The sequence below is a fragment of the Dromiciops gliroides genome, chromosome 1 (genome assembly GCF_019393635.1).
Source record: "Dromiciops gliroides isolate mDroGli1 chromosome 1, mDroGli1.pri, whole genome shotgun sequence".
Taxonomy (NCBI): domain Eukaryota; kingdom Metazoa; phylum Chordata; class Mammalia; order Microbiotheria; family Microbiotheriidae; genus Dromiciops; species Dromiciops gliroides.
Window position 1 is genome coordinate 761,439,454 of NC_057861.1, and position 27,146 is coordinate 761,466,599.

At 47.2% G+C, this 27,146-nt stretch overlaps 1 protein-coding gene across 1 annotated transcript in view; it reads right to left on the reverse strand.

Annotated features, from left to right (window-relative positions):
- Positions 1–19,822: 19,822 nt before the first annotated feature.
- The window catches only part of STAC (SH3 and cysteine rich domain), a 64,888-nt gene continuing 57,564 nt past the window's right edge, over positions 19,823–27,146 (reverse strand). Inside the window, exons 9-11 of the mRNA XM_043977298.1 lie at positions 24,632–24,683; positions 24,402–24,539; positions 19,823–20,570 (exon numbers count right to left, since the gene is read on the reverse strand). Of these exons, the coding sequence (XP_043833233.1) occupies positions 20,472–20,570; positions 24,402–24,539; positions 24,632–24,683 (289 nt within the window). The 3' untranslated portion in view covers positions 19,823–20,471. The remainder of the gene's footprint in view (positions 20,571–24,401; positions 24,540–24,631; positions 24,684–27,146) is intronic.

Consider the following 27,146-nt stretch of genomic DNA (forward strand, 5'->3'; position numbering starts at 1 on the left):
TTACAGGGAGGAGCAGGGACCATAGAACTAATGGGGCATAGAATTGGAAGGATCGTGGTGCAATTAGAGTCCCCCAGCATGGGCGGGGCAGGCAGCTGCTGGCAATCAACGCTCTTTTCTGAGCTGCTGTGGAGTTTAAAACTCGGCTCCAAATACTGGGGTATTCCACAGGGGCTTTCCCATTTGTCTGAAAGGTTTAGAAAAGGGAGCGTGAGTGAAAAGAGGATGCTTAGCTTGAGTTTGCAAACCGTAATGGGATGGAGTCTGAAATCTAGATTGGATTAGAGCTGACTGCGGTTGGTGAACTCAGGGAGGACCGAAGGTGTCTGGACACATTCTGGTTGGGGTGGCTTTTTGCCAAAAAGGAAGGATGAGGGATAGTCATGGCAATTCCAGAGCCACTAACCACATTTTCAAGACTGAAATAAAATAATTTTTAGACATTGTAGAGAGAACAAAAGTACTTAATAGTCAGGGGCAGCTAGGGGGCGCAGTGGACAGAGCACTGGCCCTGAAGTTGGGAGACCCTGAATTCAAATCTCACCTCAGACACTTATTAACTGTGTGACCCTGGGCAAGTCACTTAACCCGGGCAGGGGGAAGACATATGTGGCCAGTGGCCAGGCTCTGGCCACACTGATATTTGCATGTTGGCCACGAACTAAGACAAGATCACCTTAACACCTGAGTCCAGTTATCCAGGTGGTTGTTGATTGTTGTGAGGTAGGTTCAGCAAATATTATTTTCTCCATTTTATGAAAGAAACTGAGTCTTGGAGAGGCTAGTAAGCCTTGGAGGGAGGGTCTGAACCTTCTGCAGGGGCTTAGCCCTGGGAAGTTCTCTCATTCTTCTCATAATTACCCTCAACAAGGTTGGGCTGCCAATGGATAATAGTCTTGCTTGTCTCCTGCTTGTAGCACAGGAATGTTGACTCCTACCTCAGCCTTTCCTGTTTCCTGTGGACTTGATGACTATGTGGGCCCAGTGTGTACTGGTGGAAAATCCAGGGTTCTCGAAAGCCAGCATAGTTCTCTTCCTCACCATTCCTTTTGTTTACGTGAGACTCACGGGAAATCATTTAGCATCTCTCTAATCCTTTTGCTTTTGAAAGTGAAAATGAGGGGCAGCTAGGTGGTGCAGTGGATAGAGCACGGGCCCTGGAGTCAGGAGTACCTGAGTTCAAATCCGGCCTCAGACACTTAACACTTACTAGCTGTGTGACCCTGGGCAAATCACTTAACCCCAATTACCTCACTAAAAAAAAAAAAGAAAGAAAGTGAGAATGGTGAAACCCATTTGCCTTCTTCTATGGCCGAAGGGAAGAGATCTCGTGAAGTGCTTTGAAACCCTCAATGAGAAAGCCCAAAGCCTCATCTCTAGGAGAGGTGAGTCAGAGAGGCTTCAATTCATGCCTGGGTGCCTGCAGTTGCCACCTCCTCCTCCCTTCTCCCCTTCTCTTCTCAGCATATGTGGCTAATGGCTCTGCCTTCACTCACCTGCAGATGTTCAGTTTGTATGGGGCTTTTCCTCTTGGAGCTCCTGCACCCACAGTCAAAACCCATGGCAGGGATTTGTTCCATTTGCGAGCAGACTCTAATGGGTAAAAAATGCCATTTGGAGAATGAGAATGGGTGGCATTTCTGTAGCACTTAGAGGTCTGGAAACCACTTTACATAAATTTATCTCATTTGGTTCTTAAAACAAACCTGGCAAGGAGCTGCTCACACCTGATTTGCATTCTGTAGATGAGAGAACTGAGCAAACTTAACTGTCCAGCCTCTGTCGCTAGCCATCTAGTGAGTGCTGGAGCTCTCTCCTCTTTCCACACCACACTGGAGGGAAACTTCATGTTTGTGAAGTGGTGTCAGGTCAGATGAGACTGATGAGATGTGGGTCTAAGGGCTGTGTCCCAAGGGTAGGAAGAAGAGTGGAAATGTGCTGTCAGGTGTTGTGTTGTGTTGGGTATCTGGAGACCCCAAGTCTCCCTGCAGTGTGATGCTGCTCCAAAAGGAACTCCTCAGGTCTCTCCTGCAGTACTGTACTCAGCGATAGGGGGTGCCACAATTTTGGAAGGAAATTAACAAACTGGAATGTGACCAGGAAATTAACAATGACGATGGTGGTGGTGATATTGGTGATTAGCATTTACATAGTGCTTAAAAAACCCCACTATATTGCAGCTCTTTTTGTGGTGGCTAAGAACTGGGAATCAAAGGAATGCCCATCCATTGGGCAATGGCTAAACAAGCTGTGGTATATGATGGTCATGGAATGTTATTGTGCTATAAGAAATGACAAGCAGGATGATTTCAGAAAGGCCTGGAAAGACTTGTATGAACTGACATGTAGTGAAGTGAGCAGAAAGAGAACATTGTGCACAGAGACAGCAATGATGAAGAACTGTGAAAGACTTAACTATTCTCAGCAATACAATGATCCAAGACAATCCCAAAGGACTATGGATGAAATATCTCATCCACCTCCAGGGAAAGAACTGATGTTGATTGAACACAGACTGAAGCAGGCGATTTTTCACTGTCAGGGGGGAATAGGTGGTGGGGATCCTTAGGTCTTCCTCTTTTAAGAATTACACCTTCTCAACACAATCCAATTAGAATAAAATAGTCTTTTATTTAGGTGCTAGAGAAAGTGACCAAGAAGGAAGTCAAAGACTTCTCTCAAGGGGAGAAAATGGCTTAGAGACAACATAATTCTCTGAGGCACATTTCTCCTTGACCGGAAGGGGGGTCAAAGCCTTTATAGAGGACAGTTAGTGGGGGTACAGATGGGGTGACCTCCTGACTATTGAGAGTTCCCTTTGGGGGTGGGGAAAGTTTGAGTGAGGGGTGGTGGTCCTGACTTCTGGAGTTATCTCTGTCTCTTGGAACAGATGAGGCAGCAGTCATACCTTATCTCCCTTACTTCTTAGGTGTGTCCATCCTGATAGCTACTTGGCCAGTTTAAACTTTTTTTTTTTTGTTTGTTTTTTGTTTTGTTTTGTTTTTTTTGCAGGGCATTGAGGGTTAAGTGACTTGCCCAGGGTCACACAGCTAGTTAAGTGTCAAGTGTCTGAGGTTGGATTTGAATTCAGGTCCTCCTGGATCAAGGGCAGGTGCTTTTTCTACTGCGCCACCTAGCTGTCCCCCAGTTTAAACTTTAAAAGTCTCAACCCCCATGTCAACTTTCTTTCATTTTTTCTTTTATTTGAGTTTTCTTATACAAAATGACTAACATATTAATGTTTTTCATAATTGTACATGTATAACCTATATCTGATTACTTGCTGCCTCAGGGAAGGGGGAGGGAAGGGAAGGAAGGAGGACTAAAATTTGGAATTCAAAACTTAAAATAAAAATGTCAGTTATTAAAAAAACACTATATATATTTGATACAATAATCCTGGGAGGTAGGTACTATTGCTGCTGCTGCTGCTACTACCACCACTAACTACTACACTCCCTTTTATAGATAAGAAAACTGAGACAGAGGTTAAGTAAGCTCTCATTTAACTTGCCCAGAGTCATTTAGTATCCATTTAAGTGTGAATACCTTTTTTGAAGACCTTCTACTGATTATAATGTTATTGCATTATGGTAAGTAAAAGACATTTCTTAATATTTCTGGCTTTGGCATTTGTTTATGAAGATTTTCATGTTTCATGGGGTCATTTTTGTAAAGCTGTTGTGCATATCTGAGAAATATATATACACCTTCCTATTCCTATTCAGTAACTGCCAGAGATCTATCATATCTAACTTTTCTAAAATTTTATTAGGTGCTTAGGTTCTTGTTTGCATTTTTGTTCAATTTGTCTGAATCTAGAGGATTAAATTGACACCTACAACTATTATGACTTTGTTATTTCTCCCTATAATTAAATTAGCTTTTCCTTTAAGTACTTACATACTATGTCATTAAGTACATATATAATAATTATTTCATTATCTGTAGTGCCTTTAAGCATAATGTGATTTTCTTGTTTATCTCTTTTACTGTAACTCTCTATTTTTACTGTTGCCTTGTCTGAGATCATGGTTGCTATTCTTGCTTTTTCAAAATTCATTGTAACAAGTGGGATGATTTCAGAAAAACCTGGACTTACATAAACTGATACAGAGTGAAGTGAGCAGAACCAGAAGAACGTTGTGCATAGTGACAGCAATATTGTTCAGTGAAGAACTGTGAATGACTTAGCTGTTCTCAGCTATACAATGATCCAAAACAATTTTAAAGGACTAGTGATGAAACATACTATCTTCTCCAGAGAAAGAAGTGATATTGATTGAACAGAGTCTGAAGCATGCTCTTTTTTACTTTCATTTTTTCCCTTTTATTTGAACCTTCTTCTACAAAATGTTTCATATAACTTTACATGTATAACCTGTATCTGATTGCTCAGGGAGGAAGGATGGTAGGGAGGGATAGAATTTGTAACTCAAAATTTAAAGTAAAAATGTTTATTAAAAATTTCAGGGGCAGCTAGGTGGCGCAGTGGATAGAGGACCAGCCCTGGAGTCAGGAGTTCAAATCCGGCCTCAGAATGTTGACACTTACTAGCCGTGTGACCCTGGGCAAGTCACTTAACCCCAATTGCCTCACTAAAAAAAAAATCATTGTAGGGGCAGCTAGGTGGCACAGTGGATAAAGCACTGGCCCTGGATTCAGGAGGACCTGAGTTCAAATATGACCTCAGACACTTGACATTAGCTGCGTGACCCTGGGCAAGTCACTTAACCCCAATTGCCTCACCAAAAAATCAAAAACAAAAAATTCATTGTAAGAATAACACATTTCACATCCTTAACTATGTGGATCTTTATCTTTCGAGTGTCTTTCTTGTAAACATGTTGTTGGATTCTGCTTTCTAATTTATTCTACTCTCCTTTTCTGTTTTATGTGTGAGTTCATCCCTTTTACTTTTATGGTTAGGATAGCTAATTGTTTATTCCTCTCTATCATATCCCTTATGCTTTTGCTCTCTTTGTCCCCTACCCATACTTTATAAAGAAGAAGGTGGTTAATGTGATCCAGGCTAGTGACCTGCAATTTAAAAATCTGCTTTCACCTCACTGCCCCTTTTCCCTTCTTCTAGTTCCTGAAAACTGGTTCTTTAATTTTAATTTTCCCTTTCATTTCCCCCATTTTGACTTACCCTCTGAAGGTGATGTTTGTTTTGCTTGTGACTATTTCCTACATGACTCTGCCTTTTCTCTCAAACCATTCACTCCCCTTTCCCTCTTCCTGCTTGTTTCTTTGGTGAGGGTGTGTGTGTGTGTGTGTGTGTGTGTGTGTGTGTGTGTGTGTGTGTGTGTGTGTGTGTGTGTGTGTGTGTGTGTGCGCACGCGCGCTCCTGTGTGTTCAAGTCTCCTTTGTCATGTTCAGATAAGAATGAGATTCATGTCAGCCTGCTTCCCTCACTTCTAGCTCTTCTTACACATCCCAAATTATGTGACATTGTAAGCTCCACCTCTTTTGTTCCTGGTATATTCCTTTTTCCCATCACCTTTCTTTCCTTTCTCCAGATCATCAAAACATCCAGGTCCTGCATCTTATTTAATTCTCTTTGTGACCCTGCTACACATTAGGATTCTGAAGGGACACTTATCCCTTCTCTCTTTATTAGAATGGAAATTCACCATTGAATTCCTTTCAATTGCTCAAATATATTTACCTTTCTATGTTTATCTACACTCTTGTGTATACAATTGAAAGCGTCTACCATCTTATCAGAAATGATTGAAAGTTCTAGTCCATTAAAATCCATTTCTCCCTCTGTAGGAGTATACTGGGTCTTGCAGGGTAAGGTGTGTGTGTGTGTGTGTGTGTGTGTGTGTGTGTATAGGACTAGAGAGACAGACAGAGAGACACAGAGAGAGCAAACTAGAGGGAGCTTTTATCTTTTGCCTTCTAGCATATCACATTCTAGGATTTTCTCCTTCTTTAGAGTCAAATATCTACTGCCAGAAGGAAATGGCAAACTTCTCCAGTATCTTTGCTAAGAAACCTCCAAACGGGGTCACAAAGAACTGGACACAGCTGAAATGCCTGAACAATAGAAAACATCTACTGCCAGGTCTTTCATGATCCTGACTGTGGTTCCTTGGTACTTGGAGAATATTTCTTTTTTTTTGTCTTTGAATAGAATTTTATTTTCCAAAATATATGTAAAAACAAAATTTTAACATCAATTTTTAAAAAAAAACCTTTGTGTTCCAACTTCTCTTCCCCCTCTCCATTCGCAACCCCCCACCCACAAGAACTCAAGCAATTCAAAAGAAGTTATACATGAGTAGTCATGGAAAAATCCCCATATTAGCTAGTTGTGAGAGAAAACAGTCAAAAAAACCTCAAAACTTCAGATTAAGAAATTGTCGGGGGCAGCTAGGTGGCGCAATGGATAAAGCACTGGTCCTGGAGTCAGGAGGACCTGAGTTCAAATACGGCCTTGGACACTTAACACTTACTAGCAGTGTGACCCTGGGCAAGTCACTTAACCCCAATTGCCTCATTAAAAAAAAAAAGAAATTGTCAAAGAGGAAAAGAAGAAAAAATTTTAAAATGTGTTTCCATCTGTTTTCAGATACTATCAGTTTTTTTTTTTTCTGCAGATGGGCTGCAATCTTCATAAGCCCTTCAGGGTTATATGGGATCATTGCCTTGCTCAAAATAAGCACATGCTTCCCAGCAGATCATCCCCCACTATTGCTGTTATTTTGTATACAGTACATTTCACTCTGCTTCAGTTCATGTAGGTCTTTCCAGGTTTTTCTGATAGTATCCTGTTCATCATAACCTGTATATAGTACCTTAAGCTTGACAGAGAATTTTCTTCATAAAAGCCCAGCAAAGTAGGTACCATACGTTTTGCCATTATAATCAATCATCATAACTATTTCCCTCCATCCCACTCCCTTCCCATGACATTTGCTCTCTCTTCTTTTTACCTATTCCTCCTCAGAAGTGTTTTACTTCTGACTATCCTCTCCCTCACTCTGCACTCCCTTTTTTTCACCCTTCCTTCCTTATCTTCTTCCCCTCCCATTTTCCTGCAGGGTTAAATAGATTGCTCCTCCCAATTGGGTATGAAAGCTATCCCCTCCATGAGCCCACTCCAATGAGATCAGGGCCCCTGAGCTAATTCTTGGTTCCAAATTGTTCTTTCTCCCTCCCTCCTCAACCCTCCCTATGAGATCAAGCAATTCAATAAGTCATACTGGTGCAGTAATGCAGAACATCTTCATCTTCCTTGAAAGTGTTTTGCTTTTTATTGCTCTCTCTCCCAATCTGCCCTTTCCTCCTTCCCCTCTTTCCCCCTCCCCTTTTCTCCCTCCCCCCCTCCTCAGGGCAAAAATATATTACTATACCTATTTGAGTATGTATGTTAGTCCTTCTTTGAGCCAATTCTGATGATATTAAGGTTCACTCACTCCCCAACTCCTTCCCACTCTTCTACTCTCCTCCATAAGCTTTTTTTCTTGTTTCCTTCATGTGAACTACATCTCCCCAGACCATCTCTCCCCTTCTCCCTCCCCCAGTTTATTCCTCCTACACCTCAACCCTATTTTAATGATGTCATCATGGATTAGTTAGGTGGCACAGTGGACAAAGCACCAGCCCTGGACCCAGGAGGCCCCAAGCCCAAATCCAGCCCCAGACTGGATACCCCACCCTGTCTGCCCTACAAAGAATAAAACATAAATGCTTTACAGATATAATCCCTTCATATTCAGTTCAGCCCTGTCTTCTGTGAATTTCATACTGAGATAGTTCTTATGATTTCAAAGTATTATCTTCCCATATAGGAATGTTAACAGTTTGATCTTTTAATATCCGTCATGAAGTCTTTTTTTCTGTTTACCTTCTTATGCTTCTCCAGGGTGTTGTATTTGAAAGTCAAATTTTCTCTTCAGTTCAGGTCTTTTCATCACAAATGCTCGAAAGACCTCTTTCTCATTGAAATCCCATTTTTGCCTCTGAAAGATTATACTCAATTTTGCTGGGCATGTGATTTTTGGCTGAAGTCCCAGTTCCTTTGCCCTCTGAAATATCATATTCCATGCCCTTCAGTCCTTTAATGTAAATGCTGCTAGATCTTGCTTTATCCTTATTGGAGCTCCACAGTATTTGAATTCCTTTTTTTCTAGCTGCCTGCAGTATTTTCTCCTTCACCTGGGAGTTCTGGAATTTGACTATAATATTCCTGGAAGTTTTCCTTTTGGGATCTCTTTCAGGAGGTGATAAGTGGATTCTTTCAATTTCTATTTTAGCTTCTGCTTCTAGAATATCAGGACAATTTTCCCTCACAATCTCTTGGAGGATGGTGTCTAAGCTCTTGTTTTGGTCATGGTTTTCAGGTAGTCGAGTGATTTTCAAATTATCTCTCTTAGATTTATTTTCTTGGTCAGCTGTTTTTCCAAGGAGATATTTCACATTGCCCTCTATTTTTTCATTCAATTGGATTTGATTTACTGTGTCTTGGTTTCTCATAAGGTCACTAGCTTCCCTTTGTTCGATCCTAATTCTTAGGCAATTATTTTCAGCAGACAGTTTTTTAATCTCCTTTTCCATTTGACTTTTCAAACTGTTGACTTTTTTCTCATGACTCTCCTGCATCACTCTCATTTCCCTTTCCATTCTTTCCTCCTTTTCTCTACATCTTCTTTCTATTTCTCCTACTTTCTCTTCAAAGTCCCTTTTGAGAGCTTCCATGGCCTGAGAAGCTTTGGATGTTGGAGCTTTGACCCTGTTATTATTATTATTATTATTATTATTTTGGTGAGGCAATTGGGGTTAAGTGACTTGCCCAGGGTCACACAGCTAGTAAGTGTTAAGTGTCTGAGATCAGATTTGAACTCAGGTCCTCTTGACTCCAGGGCTGGTGCTCTATCCATTGCGCCGCCTAGCTGCCCCCCTGTTATTATCTTCTTCTTCTGAGGTTGTATTGTGGTCTACCTTACCCTCAAAGAAGTTTTCGATGCGATGGTCTTCTACTTTCTCTGCCTGCTCATCCTGGCTTACTATTTCTTGGCTTTTAACTCCTTCTTAAAGTGTGGCGCTGCTTCCAGGACACACTGTTCAAACTACAACATGGCCCGGGACACACTGTTCAAGCTACAGCGTGGCCCGGGCGATGGTTGGGCTTCTTCTCAGCCTGCTTGGCCTTGTTTTCATTTGATTTTAAACTCTCCACTGGGTGGGGGGAGGTGTTTCTCTGCTCTGCTCCTGTTCTCAGCTTCAGAGGGTCCCAGGTGTTTGGGGTTGAGGCGGGCCAGGTTTTAATCTCACCTGGCCTGTTCTCAGGTCCGGAGATAACCTCAGGCCTATTTACTAAGACATCAACCAGCCAAGCTTTCTGTGGTGTGGTTCTCAGCTTCCGATGAGACTGCTCCCCTGCTTCCCTCCCCAACCTGGGCCTTCAGCCACTCAGGATTTCTTCCTGGTTGCCTGCTGGGGTGGGACAGTCGAATCCTTCCCCCCAGTCCACTGGTACCCCTGCACTTAACCCCCAGGTCAGCTGTTCAGCCTGACCCCGTTCTTGGTTCCAGAAGATGCAGCCGATTCCGAGGCACTGGGGCAAATTCCTCTGGCAGGTGTCTGGTGTGTTGGCCGGATTGCGGGGTTAGGCTTTATTCGTGGCCCAGCACGGCCCCCTGAAATCTATCTATAGTTGGAGAAAACTCTCAGCCCGTATTTTTGTGTGTTTTTCTGCCCCAAGGGTTATTTTATTGCTATTTTGGGGGCGATTGTATCAGGAGCCCTGTGCATTTAATGTCTTTCCTCCACTATCTTGGCTCCCCCCCCCCCCCGAGAATATTTCTTTAACTAGGAAGTTCCCGATCTTGATTATGGCATTCTTGAGTGTTTTCCTTTTGAATTTTCTTTCACAAAGTGAGTGGGGGTGTCTCTATTTGTTGCCCTTTGGTCCTAAGAGAACCTGGGTGTTTTAATTTATGATTCTCTGAAATATGGCATTTGTACAAGCAGATGCCATCCCTTCCTCCATCCTGTGGCCTCCTTTAGGCTGCACATTACAACTGTCTTAAAATATTAGGACAATATCTTAAAGTCCTTTGTCCCATCTGAATAAGAAACCCTTATTAGTCTTTTTTAAACTATCAGTTCTAAAACAAAGCTCTACAATGAGCTCTTCCTGAATGCCTAACCAGCTTCTAACACATCCTCAGGACCCCATACAACTGGTTGGCTTAGGAAGGACTCTTCCATGAAGTAATTAGAATAATCATCAGATAAAGGGAAGGAAGAAGTCTACAATTATGTCAGTGAATGAAATGGTAGCTTATATGCCCCTTTGACCAGATGGAAAGAGGGAAGAGAGAGATTGAATGATTATAAGGAAATAATTCTCTGTGGTGCTCCAAATGTGAAGAGACTATTCCATTCCATCTGATCAAGTTAGCAAAGTTCTTGTTTGCCTGGTCTTTGTAACTCTGTTCTATCCTATTGGAGGATTTTCTGGATGATTTCGGGATGCTCTGAATACTAGTTCCAGACTGACCAGTGGCAGAGAGTTTTTCAAAGGCATGGGGAAACTATCCATTTTGGCATCTCTCACTTGGTGAACAGAAATGCTGAGAATCTGTTTGATTCAATTCATAACTTCTCTTTGGCACGAGTCTGTATGAAATACAGATGGGATCTCCCCATCCCCCTTTGACAAAGCTACTCTCTTTTGGGGAGGGGAGTTATGTTTTTTTTTGGAGTCACCTGATTCATTTGATAGTAGGTGCCTCATGCCTCTTGCTTTTTTTGTACTAACCACAATTCCAACTTTGTCTTTTGCTTTTATTCTAATATATTTTGTTGTTTCATGCAATCAAGTTGTGTTTGGTTTATTTTAATTTTCAGAGCTCCATTACTTGGGTAGAGTTTTCTCTCTTTTAGGGTATTTATTTTTCTTCCTATTTTTTCCCTTGAGCTCTTATTTTATTTAAAAAATGTCTCGCTTCCTTATTTGTACAAATATATTTCTAGCAGCTCTTTTTTGTGATGGCTAAGAATTGGAAATCAAAGGAAAGCCCATCAAATGGGGAATGGCTGAACAAGCTGTGGTATATGGTGGTGATGGAATATTATTGTGCTCTAAGAAGTGACAAGCAGGATGATTTCAGAAAAGCCTGGAAAGACTTGTATGAACTGATGTCTAGTGAAGTGAGCAGAACCAGGAAAACATAGTGCACAGAGACAGCAATATTGTTGGATGAAGAATTGTGAAAGACTTAACTATTCTCAACAATACAATGCCCCAAGACAATCCCAAAGGACTAATGATGAAGCATACTATCCACCTCCAAAGAAAGAACTGATATTGATGGAACACAGACTGAAGCAGACTATTTTTCACTTTCTTTCATTTTTTCTTTTATTCAAGTTTTCTTATACAAAATGACTAATGGTGATATTTTATATAATCATACATGTATAACCCATACCTGATTGTTTGCTGCCTCAGGGAGAGGGGAGGGGAGAGAAGGAAGGAGGGATAAAATTGGAACCCAAAACTATAAATAAAAATGTTTATTCTAAAAAACCATGTCTTGCTTCATTTCCTCCAATTGCTGTTGTAGTCCTTGGGACTGAATGCTCTTCTCCGGAGGCTCTGCTGGTACTCATCATGAAGTTACTCTGTCTTCTGAGTTTATGTCTTAGGCCTCTTCTGACCTATAATATTTCTTCATAGTTTTTGTTGGGTTCTTCTGCTTACTCATATCTCCAATACCGGTTCCTGATTTGGGAATTCTTACTGGGGCTCTTGGGTGGGGTGAACCCCTCTTTGCTCCTGACCTCAGTTTTCTGGACTTCTTCCTCTGGTCCCCATATCTCTTGGTACGTTTGTATTTTGAGTGATGGTAATAATAAAAAAATGATAATAATAATGATAATAATAATATGGCTCTTTAAGGTTTGCAAAGTGCTCTCCATGGGTCCTTGGTCAGAGCTCTGTGGTCTGCTAGCCCTGGTTAGGGTGCTGCCTAGGTCTTCCATTCCCCCGTGGAGTATTACTGAGTGGGAAGCTGCTTCACATGTCCATTTCCTCAGTGGCATCAGGATTCTGCTGTTTCCTGTCTGTCCCTGCTCAGCTCGGGTCTCCACTGCAGCCTCTGGCTGGTTGACAGGGCTCTTTTGGGCCCTAAGAATCTACCATGCTCCTGGGAGGCAAGCTGCCCCAAGCAGAGATCTGGGAGGCTGCTGTCTGGTTCTGGGTCAGGGGCAGCACCACCTTCCTGGGTACTGGGGAAGCCAGTGGCCCCAGGAGCCCACATACAAGGTGCTTTTACTGTGGTTACAAATAGAGTACTTTCAGCTATGGGACTATTCATACCCTTTGACCCAGTGGTCAAAGGTCTGTATCCCAAAGAAACCATAGAAAAGGGAAAAGGACCCACATGTACAAAAATATTTACAGCAGCTCTCTTTGTGATGGCAAAGAATTGGAAATCAAGGAAATGCCCATCAATAGGGGAATGGCTAAACAAGTTGTGGTATATGAATGTCCATTCATTAGGATTCCATTAATCCTATTGTGCTATAAGAAATGATGAGCAGGAGGAGTTCAGAGAAACCTGGAAGGACTTACATGAACTGATGTTCACTGAGAGGAACAGAACCAGGAGAACATTGTACACAGTAACAGCAACATTGTGTGATGAACAATGGTGATACACTTGGCTCTTCTCAGCAGTGCAACTATACAAAACAGTTTCAAAGAACTTGTGATAGAAAATGTTCTCAACATCCAGAAAAAAGAACTGTGGATTATGAATGCAGATTGAACCATACTGTTTCTATTTTTGGACTGTTTTTTCTCTCTTCTTTTTTGAGGGTTTTCCCTTGTGCTCTTATTCTTCTTTCACAAGATGACTAAGGTAGAAATATTTTTAATGTGATTTTACATATATAACCTATATCAGACTGCTTTCTGTCTTGGGGAGGGTGGGAGAAAAATTTGGAACTAAAAATCCTATGAAAACAAATGTTGAAAACTATCCTTATATGTAACTGGAAAATAATAAAATACTTAAAAAACCAAATAGAGCGCTTTCTCATCCACTTCAGCTAGTCCATTTACAAGCACTCATTAAGCACTCACTGCTTGCCAGTCACTGTCCTAGGCACCAGGGGCACAGAGACAGAAAAGAAACAGACCTTGTCCTCGGGATGCTCACATTAGACTGAACAGCAGAGTCACAGGTTAGGAAATATGGGTCGGAGACAAAAGCAAACATTTATGGATTTTTTGGGTGAGACATTAATATTGGAGGACAACAGGTTTGACTCTTCCAAGCCCCAAAGGGGAAGCAGTGCAAATATTTCAATTGGAAAGTTTAGGATGCCTCTTGCTCTGCAGTGGCTGCCCAACCCACTCTTCTGGGATGAATGCACCATTGTAACTAATCAAAACAGGAAAGTAAAAATGCCAGCCAAGGGAGACTGACCACACAGCCTCCTCCGTAGTGACACTCACCCCTGCAATCCTCCTGGGTCTGGCTGCCTCCCATTGCCTCCTGTCCCACCACTGTGGTCCCTGTGACCAGCCCTCCCCGATCCTGTCTCTATGCCTCTGCATCATCTGGTTCCTGTTCTCCCTTAGCTCTTTGAAGACCCCCACATTTGTCCTTTCTTACAGTGGGATGACCATGTCCCACAATGCTCTCCAACCAATGGGCATGTGATCTCTTTATGCTGTGGGGCTCCCCCAAGAATTGCTGTGCTCAATCCCTCCATTCAGAGAGGGACTTTCTTCTTGCCTTTGACCTTCTTGGGGCTGTGCCAAAAAGTGGGGTCACTTCTCCAAGGTCACGGATAGTTCAGTGACTTTGCTGGCTTCATTCTCAATAACATCCAGGATGACCGGATCATTTCCCAGCTTCACCAATGGAGACTTCCTTGGGGGGGGTGGTCAGTGGGCCCATTGCCCCTCTAACAATGAATCTTTTTGATCTTGTCATTTTGGGGTGTGAAGTGAAAACACCAGAGCTTTTTTTTAATGGACATTTCTCCTATAATGAGTGACTTGGAACATTCTGTCATATGGCCATCGATACTTTCAAATTCTTTTGGGAACTCTGTTCCTTGGCTCCATCCTCATCCATTGTAGGCTGGCAGGGGAGGGGGAGTGGGGTGAGTGGAGCAAATACTAAGAGCCAGCACCATTTAATAGATGAGTCAACAGTCCCAGGGAGGGCAAAGGACTCGTCCAAGTTTACACAGATACCAAGGGGAGCTATCTCCCTATATTAGAAAAGAAACTTCAATAGCATTGTCTTGTTTGAAAGCTGTGGAAAGAGCAAGCAGATGGCCGAGGCTGGCGTCTTCCCTGCCTCCCTCCTGCCAGGGAGCCTACAATTTCCTAGATAGATTCCTGGGGCTGAATATTGTTCTAGGTCCCACTGTTAGATGAATGAGTCCTGGAGGCCCCGGGAAAGAGAGAAACTGAGGACTCTTTGAGTGAGCACCAGGTGGTTGCCAATCTCCCCAGAGGCCTTTGGGGACCAACTGCTGAAGGAAATTTCACCTGTGCCCCCTCAGTGCGGTGGGTGGGCAGCTGGGGTAGAGGTCTTCCCATGTGCTGGGGGGCCAGAGGCCCCCCCCCCCAGCCCTGGCTTGCTGTGGCCTTTGACCAGTCACTTCCTCCCTCCAGGCTCAGCTTCTATAGGATGAGGAGGTCAGATGTGAAACTCTCAAGTGCCTTCAGCTTTGACATTCTCAGAGCTGGTGAGCCATATCTTGGAGCCAAGGGTGGCAAGACTTTGGACCAAATCCCTTTTTCTACCTATACCCCTGCTTGTTAAAGCCACACCAGACTGTAAGCACCTCAAGAGCAGAGGCTGCTCCACTTTTCTCTTGGAGTCCCAGGATTGAACATAGGGCCTGGCCCATAGTTGGTGCCTAATAAGTGCTCACTCCCTTGGTTGGGATTGGTCTCATATCCCATGGATTTCCAATTTTGACATGTTCATCCCTGAGCTATCCTGGGGCCAGGCTGCTCCCATTCCTTTCCAGGGGCTAGTGGGTCAGTTACTAACCAGTGGCGAATTCTCAGCACTCCCTACCCTGTCCCTGCCCTTGAGTGCCCTAGCACAGCACAGAAGCTAACTTTCCCACAATGATTGTGTTGGCTGTGCTCACAATGGTCAGTGCACCAGGGCTGGAGCAGACCAGATAGGAGGCTATTGATCTAACCCATCAGGGCAGCCATCATGCCCAGAACCAAAAGGCCTTTTCCCATAGGGATACATCCATCCACTGGAAAAACAACCACCTGAAAGGCGCCACGTGTGGTGGGCAGTGGCGGTGTCAGCAGCAGCCAAGTTTCTCTCTTTTTGCCTTTCTGTCTGTCTGTCTCTCCTCTCTGTCTCTGGCTCTGTCGGCCTTTGTCTCTTTCTGTGTCTCTATGTCTCCATCTGTCTCTCTCCTGTCTTTTTTAAGGAATTCATAGCCAAGGGAAGCTCCCGTGAACTGGTTTGATGAAGGTTTTTGGTGACTCTACTTAGTCCTTGACAGTGAATTGGAGCTAGAAGGCATGTGGGTCTTTCTGGCGGGGTGGGGGTGGGAGAGAACACAGGCTAGTTGTGGAAATGGAATTGTCAAAGTGCTCATAGACTGACCCTAGAATTCTTGTGCCTACTTTGGGATCGACGTCTCATGACCCATCCCTTTCAGGAGCTCAGCTGTGCCTCCCTCCTGGGCTGCAGCAGGATTCTAGGCTCTCCTCATTGTCGGCGTGAGCGATGGTCTGCCAGCACCTGCTGCTCACCCTTGCCCAGGATTTGACATGTTCCCCTGGCATTTTAATACAATCCTCATCTCTTTGCTGATACTCTTGAGGCTCTGTGGCTCTCCTGGCTCCTATGCAGGGTCGGGCTTCCTCTGAGGACCAGCCTCGCTCCCCAGGCTCATCAATCCAGTTTTTGCTTGGCCAGATTTTGGAGTAACCCTCCTTCTTCTGCCTGGGCAATGCCAAGGTGAGCCTCTTCTTGGAATCCTTGCCTGGGGACTTTGTGACTGAAGCTTGTGGAAAACTCCCTCTGGGTCTGCTTCTAGCCCTCTAACCGCCCGTTCTCCATCTCCCTCCCGGATGCCATGATGCAGGTGCTTCCCAAGCACCTCCCCAGCCCTGTGGTCCCTTGGTTTCTCCCCATGACCAGCCCACCAGCCTTCCCTGACACAGATGCCCTTCAGGGTGCCCCTTACACTGCAGTCTACTTGCCATGCCTACCAGCCTCAGAAGAGGAAGATGAACCAGGCAGTTAACCCAAGCCAAGCACATGCAGAGGATTTGAGCTCCATGCGACACTATCTCGAAAGCTTTGACTGACGGATGGGTTTTTGTGTCATCTGCAAGGGTGGGTGACACCATGGGCAGCTTTGTTACCATCTAAAGCAGATGTGCTACATACCCAGTAATACTGGCCTTGATGAAATGGGAGCAGGGAGCAAGGGGACGTTTACAAAAGACTTTTTTTTGGGGGGGTGGCAATGAAGGTTAAGTGACTTGCCCAGGGTCACACAACTAGTAAGTGTGAAGTGTCTGAGGTTGGATTTGAACTCAGGTCCTCCTGAATCCAGGGCCAGTGCTTTATCCACTGTGTCACCTAGCTGTGCACCCCCCCCCCGCCCCCCATACAAAAGACATTTGAAAGAGGACCAGAGACCTAGGGCAGGAAGGACCCTCTAGGATCAGAGTCCAACCCCCTTGTTCCTCAAAGGGAGATGGTCCAGGAAGTTGTGGCAGCAGCAGAATTGGAGCTAAGGTTCCCTGATTCCAGAGACAGTGATATTGCTTCTCTATGTGGTCTTCAGATTGGCAGTTGACAGAAAGGAGTAGAGAATACACCCCCGCCCACTGTTTGCCTATTGGATAAGCTAGATTTCAGCTTAAGTTAAACGGGTCCAGGAAGTGTGCAATTCTCTTCCATGCTGATGCCATGTTCTCACCACAGGCTCACAGCTAGCTTTGATCGATGGCTGGCCCTTTTCACTGGCTGGGACAGGTCTGGATTCTCTGGGGCCTCTCATGGCATCCTTATGTGAGAAAAATAATGGGACTTGGCAGACACCCAAAGGTCCCACCTGGAGATTGATTTAGAATTGATTGAGACTGACTGAGAGACTGAGAACCTACTTACAGTTAATTAAATCAAAGCCACACCTGGTGGGCCCTAAATGGCTAATGTTCTCAGAAGCTGAGGATTTTGAACTCAACAAGGAGACCACCCTAAAGTCCAGGGAACCAGTGGATTTTGGTGATGCTAAAGGTCTCTCCCTGGGGGAGGGAAGCAGGAAATAGGAAGGAAGGCTGGCTCCCTGGCTCTGTCTTTTTTTCTGTGGCTGGAACCTTGTGGTGGCAGAAGGGAAGGAGAAGAAGGAGGCCAGGCTGAACCCTAGGGTAGATAGGCTGCTTCTTAAACTTTCTGAATTCCATGTGTTCTCTCTACTATGCTTTAATAGATGCTTAATGCCCAAAGACTGATGCTAAAAGCTTCTAATTTAAGGCGACCACACATTTAGTTTTACTTGTCACACTTAGAAGCTATACCCAAAGTAATTAATCAATCAATCAGCATTCATTAAGTGCCTGCTGAATACTAGGTCCTGGGGTGAAGTTACAAAGAACAAAGGATCCCTACTCTCCTATCTCTCCTAATGGGAGAGATACTGAGGGCATAGATAAGCAAGTCGAGAATGACTGGTAAGCCCCAGCATCAGCCTGGGCCCCCAAGGACCGGCCCAGCCCCCCAAGCTTGGCTCCTGCGCTCTGTGGTGGTGGCCCATCTCTACACATGCTCTATTCGTGATGGGTGGGAGTGGTCACCAGGTAAAAGTCACCTTGTGTCTGTCTTCACTCAGGCCAGCGGCTCTGCCCATTTTGTATGCAAGAAGGGAGACTGTGATTGAAAGGGAGCTGGGCTGGTCACGTTGGGACAAGTGTGAGGGCTGCTCTGGTACTCGGGTTGTGCCAGAAGACCCAGAGGTAAGAAGGTTTCCAAGGATCCAGGGGAAGGCATGGCCTGATGTTCCACAAGACGCACATGTGGAGATGGGCTGTGACCGATGCTGTTGGACAGACCCCGACCTCTCATTCTCTTAGGCCAGGGGCCATGGGTGAAGAGTGGGGGCAGTTTAGAGAGGAGAGGATGGCTATGTTCCTCCCAGACCCTCCCTGGCTGAGCGTAGTGGGACTCCACCCCACTCCCCTCGCCCCTTCCCCTGCCCACCAGAGCCTGGAGTTGCTCATGGAGATATACAGAAAGAGCCCAGGACCCAGAATCAAATCCTGCCCCTGCCCTGTGCTACCTGGTGGAGGGACTTTGTAGTCCTCATGGGTCTCACCTGTTGAAAGACAACCAGAAGCACTTAACACTTACCAGCTGTGTGACCCTAGGCAAGTCACTTAACCCCAATTGCCTCACCAAAACCAAAACAAAACAAGAAAGACAACCAGACGGACAAAGCAGACATGCTGGTACCATGAAGGCCTAGCCTCCTATTGGCCACCAGCCCCAAGTATGTCCCACTGGAATTCAAGAAGAGACCAGGACACAGGCTGTTCATACCAATGGGTATTTTTTATTATTAAATAGAACACCAAGTTAGAGGCAAACAGCATTGGTCTTCAGACATTCGGTTTTCAGGCACATCCCATCCCACTTTGAGAGTGCACATGTTCCCTGCACCCCTATTTGTTGCATCCCACATCTTAGGCAGGGAGGGAACTTTGGGGCTGCCTCAGAATTGAGGGTAAGGCATCCAGAAATAGAACGAGAAGCCTCCCACCCACTCTCCATCCCCTAGTCAGTCCCAGGCCAGAATGAAGAAGAGAAATCACTGGAGACAGCTTTGGTTCTGAAAAGCGACAGGTCAGTGGACAGGACAGAAGCTGCCCACTGATCACTTGAATCGCTTTATTGCTTTGTATCAAAACAAATCAAACTGACTTTGATTTCAAGGCCATTGTAGACTAGAGTTCACCTCCTTCTTTGACTCAGATGCTACAAGCTGAGCTGGAATACAAGGAGGAGACTGAAGGTGGGAGACCTCCTGGGATGGTGCATCCCTGTGAATTCCAGCCTGCAGTGGGCTGGGGGAGGGAAGAGGAGCCAGGGGGTTTGTTCCTAAGAGACGTGGGATGGCTGTTGGCCTCTCTGACCTCAGAGGGAAGAGGGATGGCAGCATCTCCTTTCCCCAGCAGGAAGGTTACAGTAGATGGTTCTAGGGAAACAGGGATTTCAGTTTGGCAGCCCCACGTGAGGGCTCCTTCTAATTCCTAACTCCAGTCCCTGAATCTGACAGAATCAGGAACCCTACAGAGTGCTAGGCTCTCTGGAAAATGGATTTCATCAGATGCCCTGACCCCCACCCCATGGCTCCTGGGGAGGCCACTTGGCTTTGAATCCAAGGAGAAAGAATAAGACTGGATTCTTTTTGAGAGTAAATGAAGGCTCCTTCCACCCAACCACCACTGGATGCATGGCATCTCCACATCTGTCTTGTGTAATTCTTTCCACCTGTGGGAAAAGTAGACTAAGGAAGCAGGGAGAGACCTGCTGGGACAGGTATCTCCTCTGGGTCTGATGGGTGTCAAATACAGGGCTTCCTAGCCATGTAATATACTAGACATTGAGAAAGGATGGGAAGAGTGAGAGAGGGGGAGAGTGGGAGAGAGAGAGGAGAGGGGGGGAGAGAGAGGAGAGGTGGGGAGAAAGAGAGACAGAGGGGGAGACAGAGGGGGAGACAGAGAGAGAGAGAGAGACAGAGAGACAGAGACAGAGACAGAGAGACAGAGAGAGACAGAGACAGAGAGACAGAGACAGACAGAAAGAGGGAGAGAGAGAGAGAGAGAGAGAGAGAGAGAGAGAGAGAACACCACAGTAGGCCACTGTATTTCCTGACAATCAGATAACCTAATGAGCTTCTAGACTCAGTTGTCTCTCCCCTTGGTGGGCTCCCAAGAGCTAAGCTGGCCAGTTTAAAATGCTACAATGTTGGACTGATACTATGGACAGCAAGTTGGAGCTCGTGTCAAACTGGACCAAAACCATCAGACTGTACTTGGTCCAGAGGTCAGGTTCAGCTGCCTGGGTCCTGGTAACACAGGGTTACCTCAGGTACTAGTGGGTTTCTTCATTAGACAACCATATTTAAATTCCAACCACTTCCTGCCCCCATCCCCCAAGTTCTCCCTGTGAAGGGGCATTGCCCCTACTTTCTGTTACATTTCCTCAACAAATCCTCTCTTTTGTTGTCATTCTTGTTGTTTCTCAGCAGCCTGGTGTGTGTGTGTGTGTGTGTGTGTGTGTGTGTGTGTGTGTGTGTGTGCGCGTGTGTGCATGAGTGCGCGCTCTCACAGTCTCACTGTCCCCCGGGGGTCATCAGAACAGACAGTGTCCGTATGAAGAGGCTGTTGGCCATTGCTAGCCAAGCTTTTCACTGCATAAAGTGGGGCACAGAAATCAGATGTTTTCTAGGATGTCCAGCGGCACCAGGCCCTTCTTTCTGCCACTGCAGACCTTGATGAAGCCATCCCGTCCTTCTTCTGAGGTCACACAGATCTGAATTCAAAGAGGAGGAGGAGGAAGGAAGTCTCTGTGATTGGTGGCCCCAGCCAGGCACCATTTGGTGCAGGGGATGAGATCGGAGGGATGGGCAAAGATATGTAGGGAAGAGAGAAGCACAGCATGTGGCTTCGCCCTTTTGGGTGGTGTGTGCACTGAACTGAATTCATATGAGTACGACTGAAATATAGAGTTACTCCAGTCCATCCCTCTCCATCTACAGAGGGGTGCTGCACATGTCTGTGCACGGCTGCACACACAGAGCTGCACACGCACAGCCGCACATCTCTGCACAGCTGCTCATGTCTGTGCACGGCTGCACACACAGAGCTGCACACGCACAGCCGCTCCAGCCAGATGTCAACCACGGCACGAGGGAGCGAGAATCACCCTGAGGTTCCAGACACTGATTCTGCCAGTGCTTAGTCTCTGGAAGACCCTGACTTCCCTGCGTTCTCTTGGGGCGATGCTGGGAATCATGGGGTGCCACACTGTGAAGGGTGACCCTTGGGGGGACCCATGAGGCCCCTGGCCCCTGCTGACTTTCGGGCAAGAAAGGGCACACTCCATGGGATGCAGGAGGAAGCTTGCTAGAGGAGGGGCCAGCTTGAGCTCATGCCCTAGAGGAGCCCTGGACTGCTCCCAGATTGGCAGAAAGGCCCCCCCGGACAGAGGGAGGAGGTGAGCTGCTCATAATGAGGGGGCGGGGCCTATGCAGGGCTGAGCAGGTAAGAGGGGCCCTGCCAACCCTGGATGTATCGGTCCCTGATTATTGGAGGGAATCTTCCCAGGGATGCGCCTGGACGTCCGCTGTAGCATGAAAGAGGGTTCCAAGGCCTGGGTGTTTTCTCCCCTTGTACTACTTTGCCTGTGGCTCTTGGCCAGAATAGTGGCCCTTTTGACATTATAAATAGGACATTTCTTAGCCTTCATGGCTGCTGGGGAACCTCGCCTAACTTCTAGTATCCCAGGCCATCTGTGGCTCCCATGAACCATCGACTCTCTTGTGGGGAGAACAGAGACCGATTGTGCTTGTCATTGACCAACAGCGGGGACAAGCAGTATGTGGGGGGCACTAAAGCACAGTCCTCCCTCAAAATCGCCCTTAATTATAGGTTTGTAAATGCAAATTTTCTGCTAAGTGGTTGGAATCTTTTAAAAAATATATCTTTGAAAGCAAATTAGTGGCAGATTGGAAAATGTCTCATTTGTGAACTTGCTAATGAGTGGACAGTGACCAGACACTGGGCCTGTGGGGACAGAGCTGAGCCCAGACATGGCCAGCAGGAGGAGGGGGGTGTTTGACTTGGGGAAAGTGCAGGGGGCTTTTAATGACCTCCATATGATTCCAAGCCAAAGGCCCATCTCCTTAACATCAGGCTTTTTCTGGTGATGTTGCATGGTAAAAGTCCCAGAACCCCACAGTCTCTGAAGAGCTGTAGGAGACCTCAGGGTCCATGGAGGGATGGGGGCGAGAGTCCCATGCAGCATCAGAAGCTGCACAGAGAGATGTGGGCCTGGAAAAGGAGGCCCAGGGACAGCCCTGGGCAGCTTACATGAGCCTGTGGTCCAGAGACTGCCAGAAAGGTGCCTGGCATGATGGTGGGCCCCTTCCTGGGGGCAGGGGCAGAACCACACTCCAGATCTGAATAGGATGAGAAGGGGAGGAAACGTGTCCTGGGATGAGGTCTCGGGGGATCCATCTCGTTCCAAATCAATGGATTGTGTTGGTTCCTGAACGTGTACTTCAATAGGATGAGAAAGTGTTGCCCATTTTGGACAGGATTTGTGGTTCGATTGGGGCAGGGCCTGCCCAGTGAGGAAAAACTCAGTTTTCCCACAGATGTGAGCTCCTTTGGGGTATGGAGGCCAGGGGATGAAGGGTCAAGTCAGAGAGCCTGGCTCTCTTCTTGACGCCAGTATGACCTTGGGCAAGTCCGCTCCCCCTTAACACTAAGGTAAAGGGCTAAATTGGGTGACCAGCTCTAAGTTAGAGCTCCAAGAAGCTTATTCACACGAAAGGTTTTCCTTGGGAGTGGCTGAAGTACTGAGGCCTGCCCCGGATGTTCAGTCAACCCACGCCGGCACATGCCCCTTGCTTCTCAGTTTAAGGGCTCCCCTCCTCTTCCTGGCCCACCCTGCCTCACTTCCTCCATGTTCTCCAGACTTCCCTCATCCCTCCAGGGGAACCCAAGCTCTCCTGCCTTCTGTTTGCCCAGAGCCCCCGTTGGGACCTTGGTCTCATCACACCCATCTGTGTATTAGACTTCATTGTGTACATGTCATCCCCCAGCAGAAGGCAAGCCCCTGAGAGCAGACAATGGGCCATTTCATCCTTGGGATACCCAGCACCTAGCACTGTCTTGTACAGAGCAGGTGTTTAACAAGTGTTGAATTTGACTCAATGGCTAGCACCAAACCACTTTCAGCTCAATGAAGGGCTGGGATGGCTGAGAAAAACTGAGGCTGTCCAAAGGATGTTCCATTTGCACAAAAGAGAGAACCAACCAACCCCCCAGGGCTCTTGTTGCTTATTTCAATTTAATGAGGGGAACAATTTGGGGAAACCTGAATCTTCTGGCTATTTTGTGATGTGCATCTCTATAGAAACCACTTGTAGGAAATGACTTGGTATCTCTGGAGGGCAGGAGCTGCCCTGGGCCCTGGGGTTGGGCCAATTAGAACTCAAGAGTTGGAGCCAGGGCTGGGACCTGCAGATGGCTCCCAAGGCCACAAAAAGGGTCCCTGATGGACTCCCCCCTTCCCAAAGCACCCACATTTTCCCTCAGGCTCTGAGACAGTCCTGAGAACAGAGGGGAAAGAGGGATGAGGAGTTCCCATTGACTCCCAAAGTAAGAGTCCATCTTAGAGCTGGCCATAGTGACCCACTGTGCACCTGTCCAGCCCCACGGAGGCTGGTTCCCAAGGCCCTTTGGGGCCGTGAGCACCATGGCCAGCTCCCCCTCTCTGCTTTGTTTGGTCCTGCCCTCCCACAGTCTCCCATGGACACCACTGTCTCCCTGGATCTGTAACTTGTGGGTGGGCAAAGGAACGGATCGCCTGAAATGGGCATTATCAAGCAGATGGACACCAGCTCTCCATGGCTGAGCTCAAGGAGGGGGCTGGACAGTGGGGATCTGAGAGGGAAGCATGGGATGGGAGGCTGCAGATTTCAAGGGCAAAGGAAGGAAGACCATGAGAGCGGGCTACTCAACGAGCCCACTGCCTTTGGCCTTGGGTGGACCCGAGCTGCAGCCTGCATAGACTGCTTATGTCTATAGCTCTCCAAGTGTGGACCTGGCCGTCAGTGCTAAGGAGGACGGCGGCTGAAGCTCACAGAGCACAAACCCCTCCAATCATCTTCCCCACGAGGGCACAAGCAGCTGGCCCAGAGGCTTTCAACCAGCTTTTCCGGACTCACGCCCAATGCCGTCCCCAGGACACCCGCTCTGCCTTCCTCACCTCTGACTGTCTAGCCTCCCCAAGGACTGCATGGAAGGTAAGACCACTCTTGTGGACATAGCACAGTAGGTAGAGAGCTGGACCTGGGATCAGAATAGACCTGAGCTGACATCTGTGTTCAGATGACCCTCTCTCTGCCTCAGTTTCCTCATCTGTAAAATGGCGATAAAAACAGCACCTCCTTCCCAGGGCAGTTGTGAAGATTAAGTGAAAGAGTGTAAAGTGCTTTGCAGGCCTTCACCGCTATAGAAATGCCGGTCATTCTCATGATCACCACCATCACTATCCATTGTCTGGTCTAAAGCTTCTGGAGAAATGGCCAGCATGGGGTCTCCTTTTCTGTGAGTCTGTGCTGTAGTCACTCACCTGGCTCTCTTTCAGAGTGATCTGTCCCTGCTCTCTACAGCCAATGAAGGTCCGGACACACTTGAAAATCTTCTCATCCGGCTGCACACGCTGAACAAAGTTGGCGGGAAAAAACCCAGTTCGGTCTTGGATTTTCCCCTGGAAGGTGAAGAGGAGCATGAGCCCACCCCTTGAGGTTGGGGGAAAATCTGGTAAAAGACTCACAAAAGAATGGGATGGGAATACGCCACCTTCCACCAGTCTTCATTGGAGTCCTCGAGGAGAGTGACCACGTCTCCCGGCCTGGAAGGAGAGAGAGAGAGGCCCTTTGACCCAGGAGCTACGGGCCGAGGGCCAAGGACCCGAATGCGTTCCAGGGGACCTGCCTGCTGTCAGCAAGAAGGCCCTGGTGACAGACTGGCAGACAATGCTCCTGACCACCCGCTGTGATCTCCTAATTAATGTCAGCTGCTGCACTAGACCCGCCGTACCCAGGCACACTGGGCCCTCAGAGCGCAGCTCTTTGGACTCCCAGGGATGGCCGCGTTTTTGAGCTGCTGAAAATAACCAAAAGATGGCTGGGCAGCTCGGCGCTTTAGGAGAACCCCTGGGTTAAACAATAAGCCTGGGAATCACCACAGGATGTGTTCTTTCCCTCTGGGCTTGGACCTTTACTCTCAGGGCCTTGCTTGGCCAGCACTTCCTTCCAGTTGGCCAAATTAGCAGAGGCATCAAGAATCCCCGGGCAGAGATCCTCACATCAACCCCCGTCCATCGAGAGATGCTGGTGCCTAAGCTCTTGACCAGTCGAAGGGGACATTCGGAGCCTGTGGGCTGGCTGGCCACAGGCGCATTTCCTTTCTCAGCACCCTTGGGCCTGAGCCCATCTTGCCCAGCAGGTATGCAGCCATAGCCCTGACCTTGAAAATCCTAGTTCTGACTCATTGGATAGACAATAGAAGACTGAGGGGGAGGAGGAGGGAGAATGGGGGTAGCAGTGGGAGGGAGAGAGGGAGGGGAAATGGGGTTAGCAGTGGGAGGGGGAGGGGGAGGGGGAGCTCCAGCTTCCTCCTTTGCCCATCGGTTAACTGGCCTCATTCTTTCCTGGGTCTGTTTGTAGATTCCACCAGAATCTGTGGCGATATGATGGGCTGGGTCTAAGAGCCAGCATAAAAATCATGTTGGAAACAGGGTGGGAGGAGACAGTCTGTGGCTGGTAATGTGGGGCTGGCCCATGAGGACCCCGTCCTTAGGCTCCACTTCTGGGCACTCCCCTGGAGCAGGCACAGACACACTGGCTTACTGTGATGTTCACTGGGGTGAGCCGCCAAGACGGCGGACGCACATGCAAGGTTCAAGCACACATTCCCCACTGTCTCCTTTGTGGCTAGTGGGCACAGGGCCGGCTGGTTGCAGATGCGCTGGTGCCCTCAGGGGTCCTGTTCTGGCTGCCTCTGGAGCAGCCCAAGATATGTCCAACAGAGGTGGGCAGGCCCATGAAGCAGCTGCGCTGTCGGTGAGCAGCCACAGTGTTGGCTTCATTCTCAGAGGGAGTTGCCCACCCGGAGGCTTGTGCCTTGAGTCCCATCCCTGCCTGAGCCCCAGGAGCCGGTAATTAAATAATCCGTCATGCTTGGAGAGAACTTCCAGAAAGATGCAGCAAGGCATGCTGGGCCTGGAGTCAGTAAGACCTGAATTTGAATCCTGACTCTGTAGCCATGTGACCTTCAACAAGTCATTTAGCCACTCTGAGACTGTTTCCTCATCTGTAAGATGGGGATAATTGCAGCTCCCCTAGGGCTGTTGTGAGGGTCAAATGAGATAATGCATGCAACCTTAAGGTTCTCTATAGATCCTGGACATTACCAGCTAGCATTCTGATTCCTGGTACCGTGCCTTCTTTGCCCACCCTTCTGTTCTAACCACATCTTCCACATCCTCTATATGTGGCACCAAGAAGCCTGGACAGACAGAGGGAAACTTCCCAGATACTTGGGCATGACTATCTAGGCAGAATCTCCATTGATGCTAATGGAAAGAGCCCCAAGTGAAGACTGGACTCATGTCATGCTTGGGATTCATCTTATTTACTTCAAGGAGGTCTTCTGTTAAATCTGCCCCAACAGCTCCCACCGCCATTATTCATGATGAAAACAAGATGGGATGTGTGTGTGTGTGTGTGTGTGTGTGTGTGTGTGTGTGCCGGAAGCACCATATCCTTCCCAGGGACCGAAGGACAAAAAGCTGTGTTGGACAGTGAGGCAAGCTCTGGCCTGAGAGTCAGGAGTCAATTAATCAAGCAATCAGTCAACAGCCTTTACTGAGCACTTATCAAGTCTTCGGGCCCTGTGCTGAGCAATGGGAATATGAAGAAAGGCAAAAATTCCCAAACCAAACCTCTCAAAGAGTGTGCATCCTAATGGGAGATGCGTGTCCGTGCACAGGTCTGTTCGAGCTACATGCAGAAGAGAAGGAAGATGCCCACACTAACGCTGCGGGAGGAGACCAGGAACGTCCTGCTGAAGGTGGGATTCGAGCTGAATCCTGGAGGAAGCCAGTGGAAGTAAGACACACAGAAGAGGAGGAAGAGCACTCAGGAATAGGGACCGGCCAATGCAAAGGTGCGGGCATGGGAGATGTGGTCTGTGAGGAGAAGCCTCGGGGTCAGGTAAGAGTCTCTGGATCATAGAGTGCATGGAGCGGCCTAAGGTGGGAGGCCGCTGGGAGGGCAGGAGAGGGACTTTGAAGGCCAAACAGATGATTTTG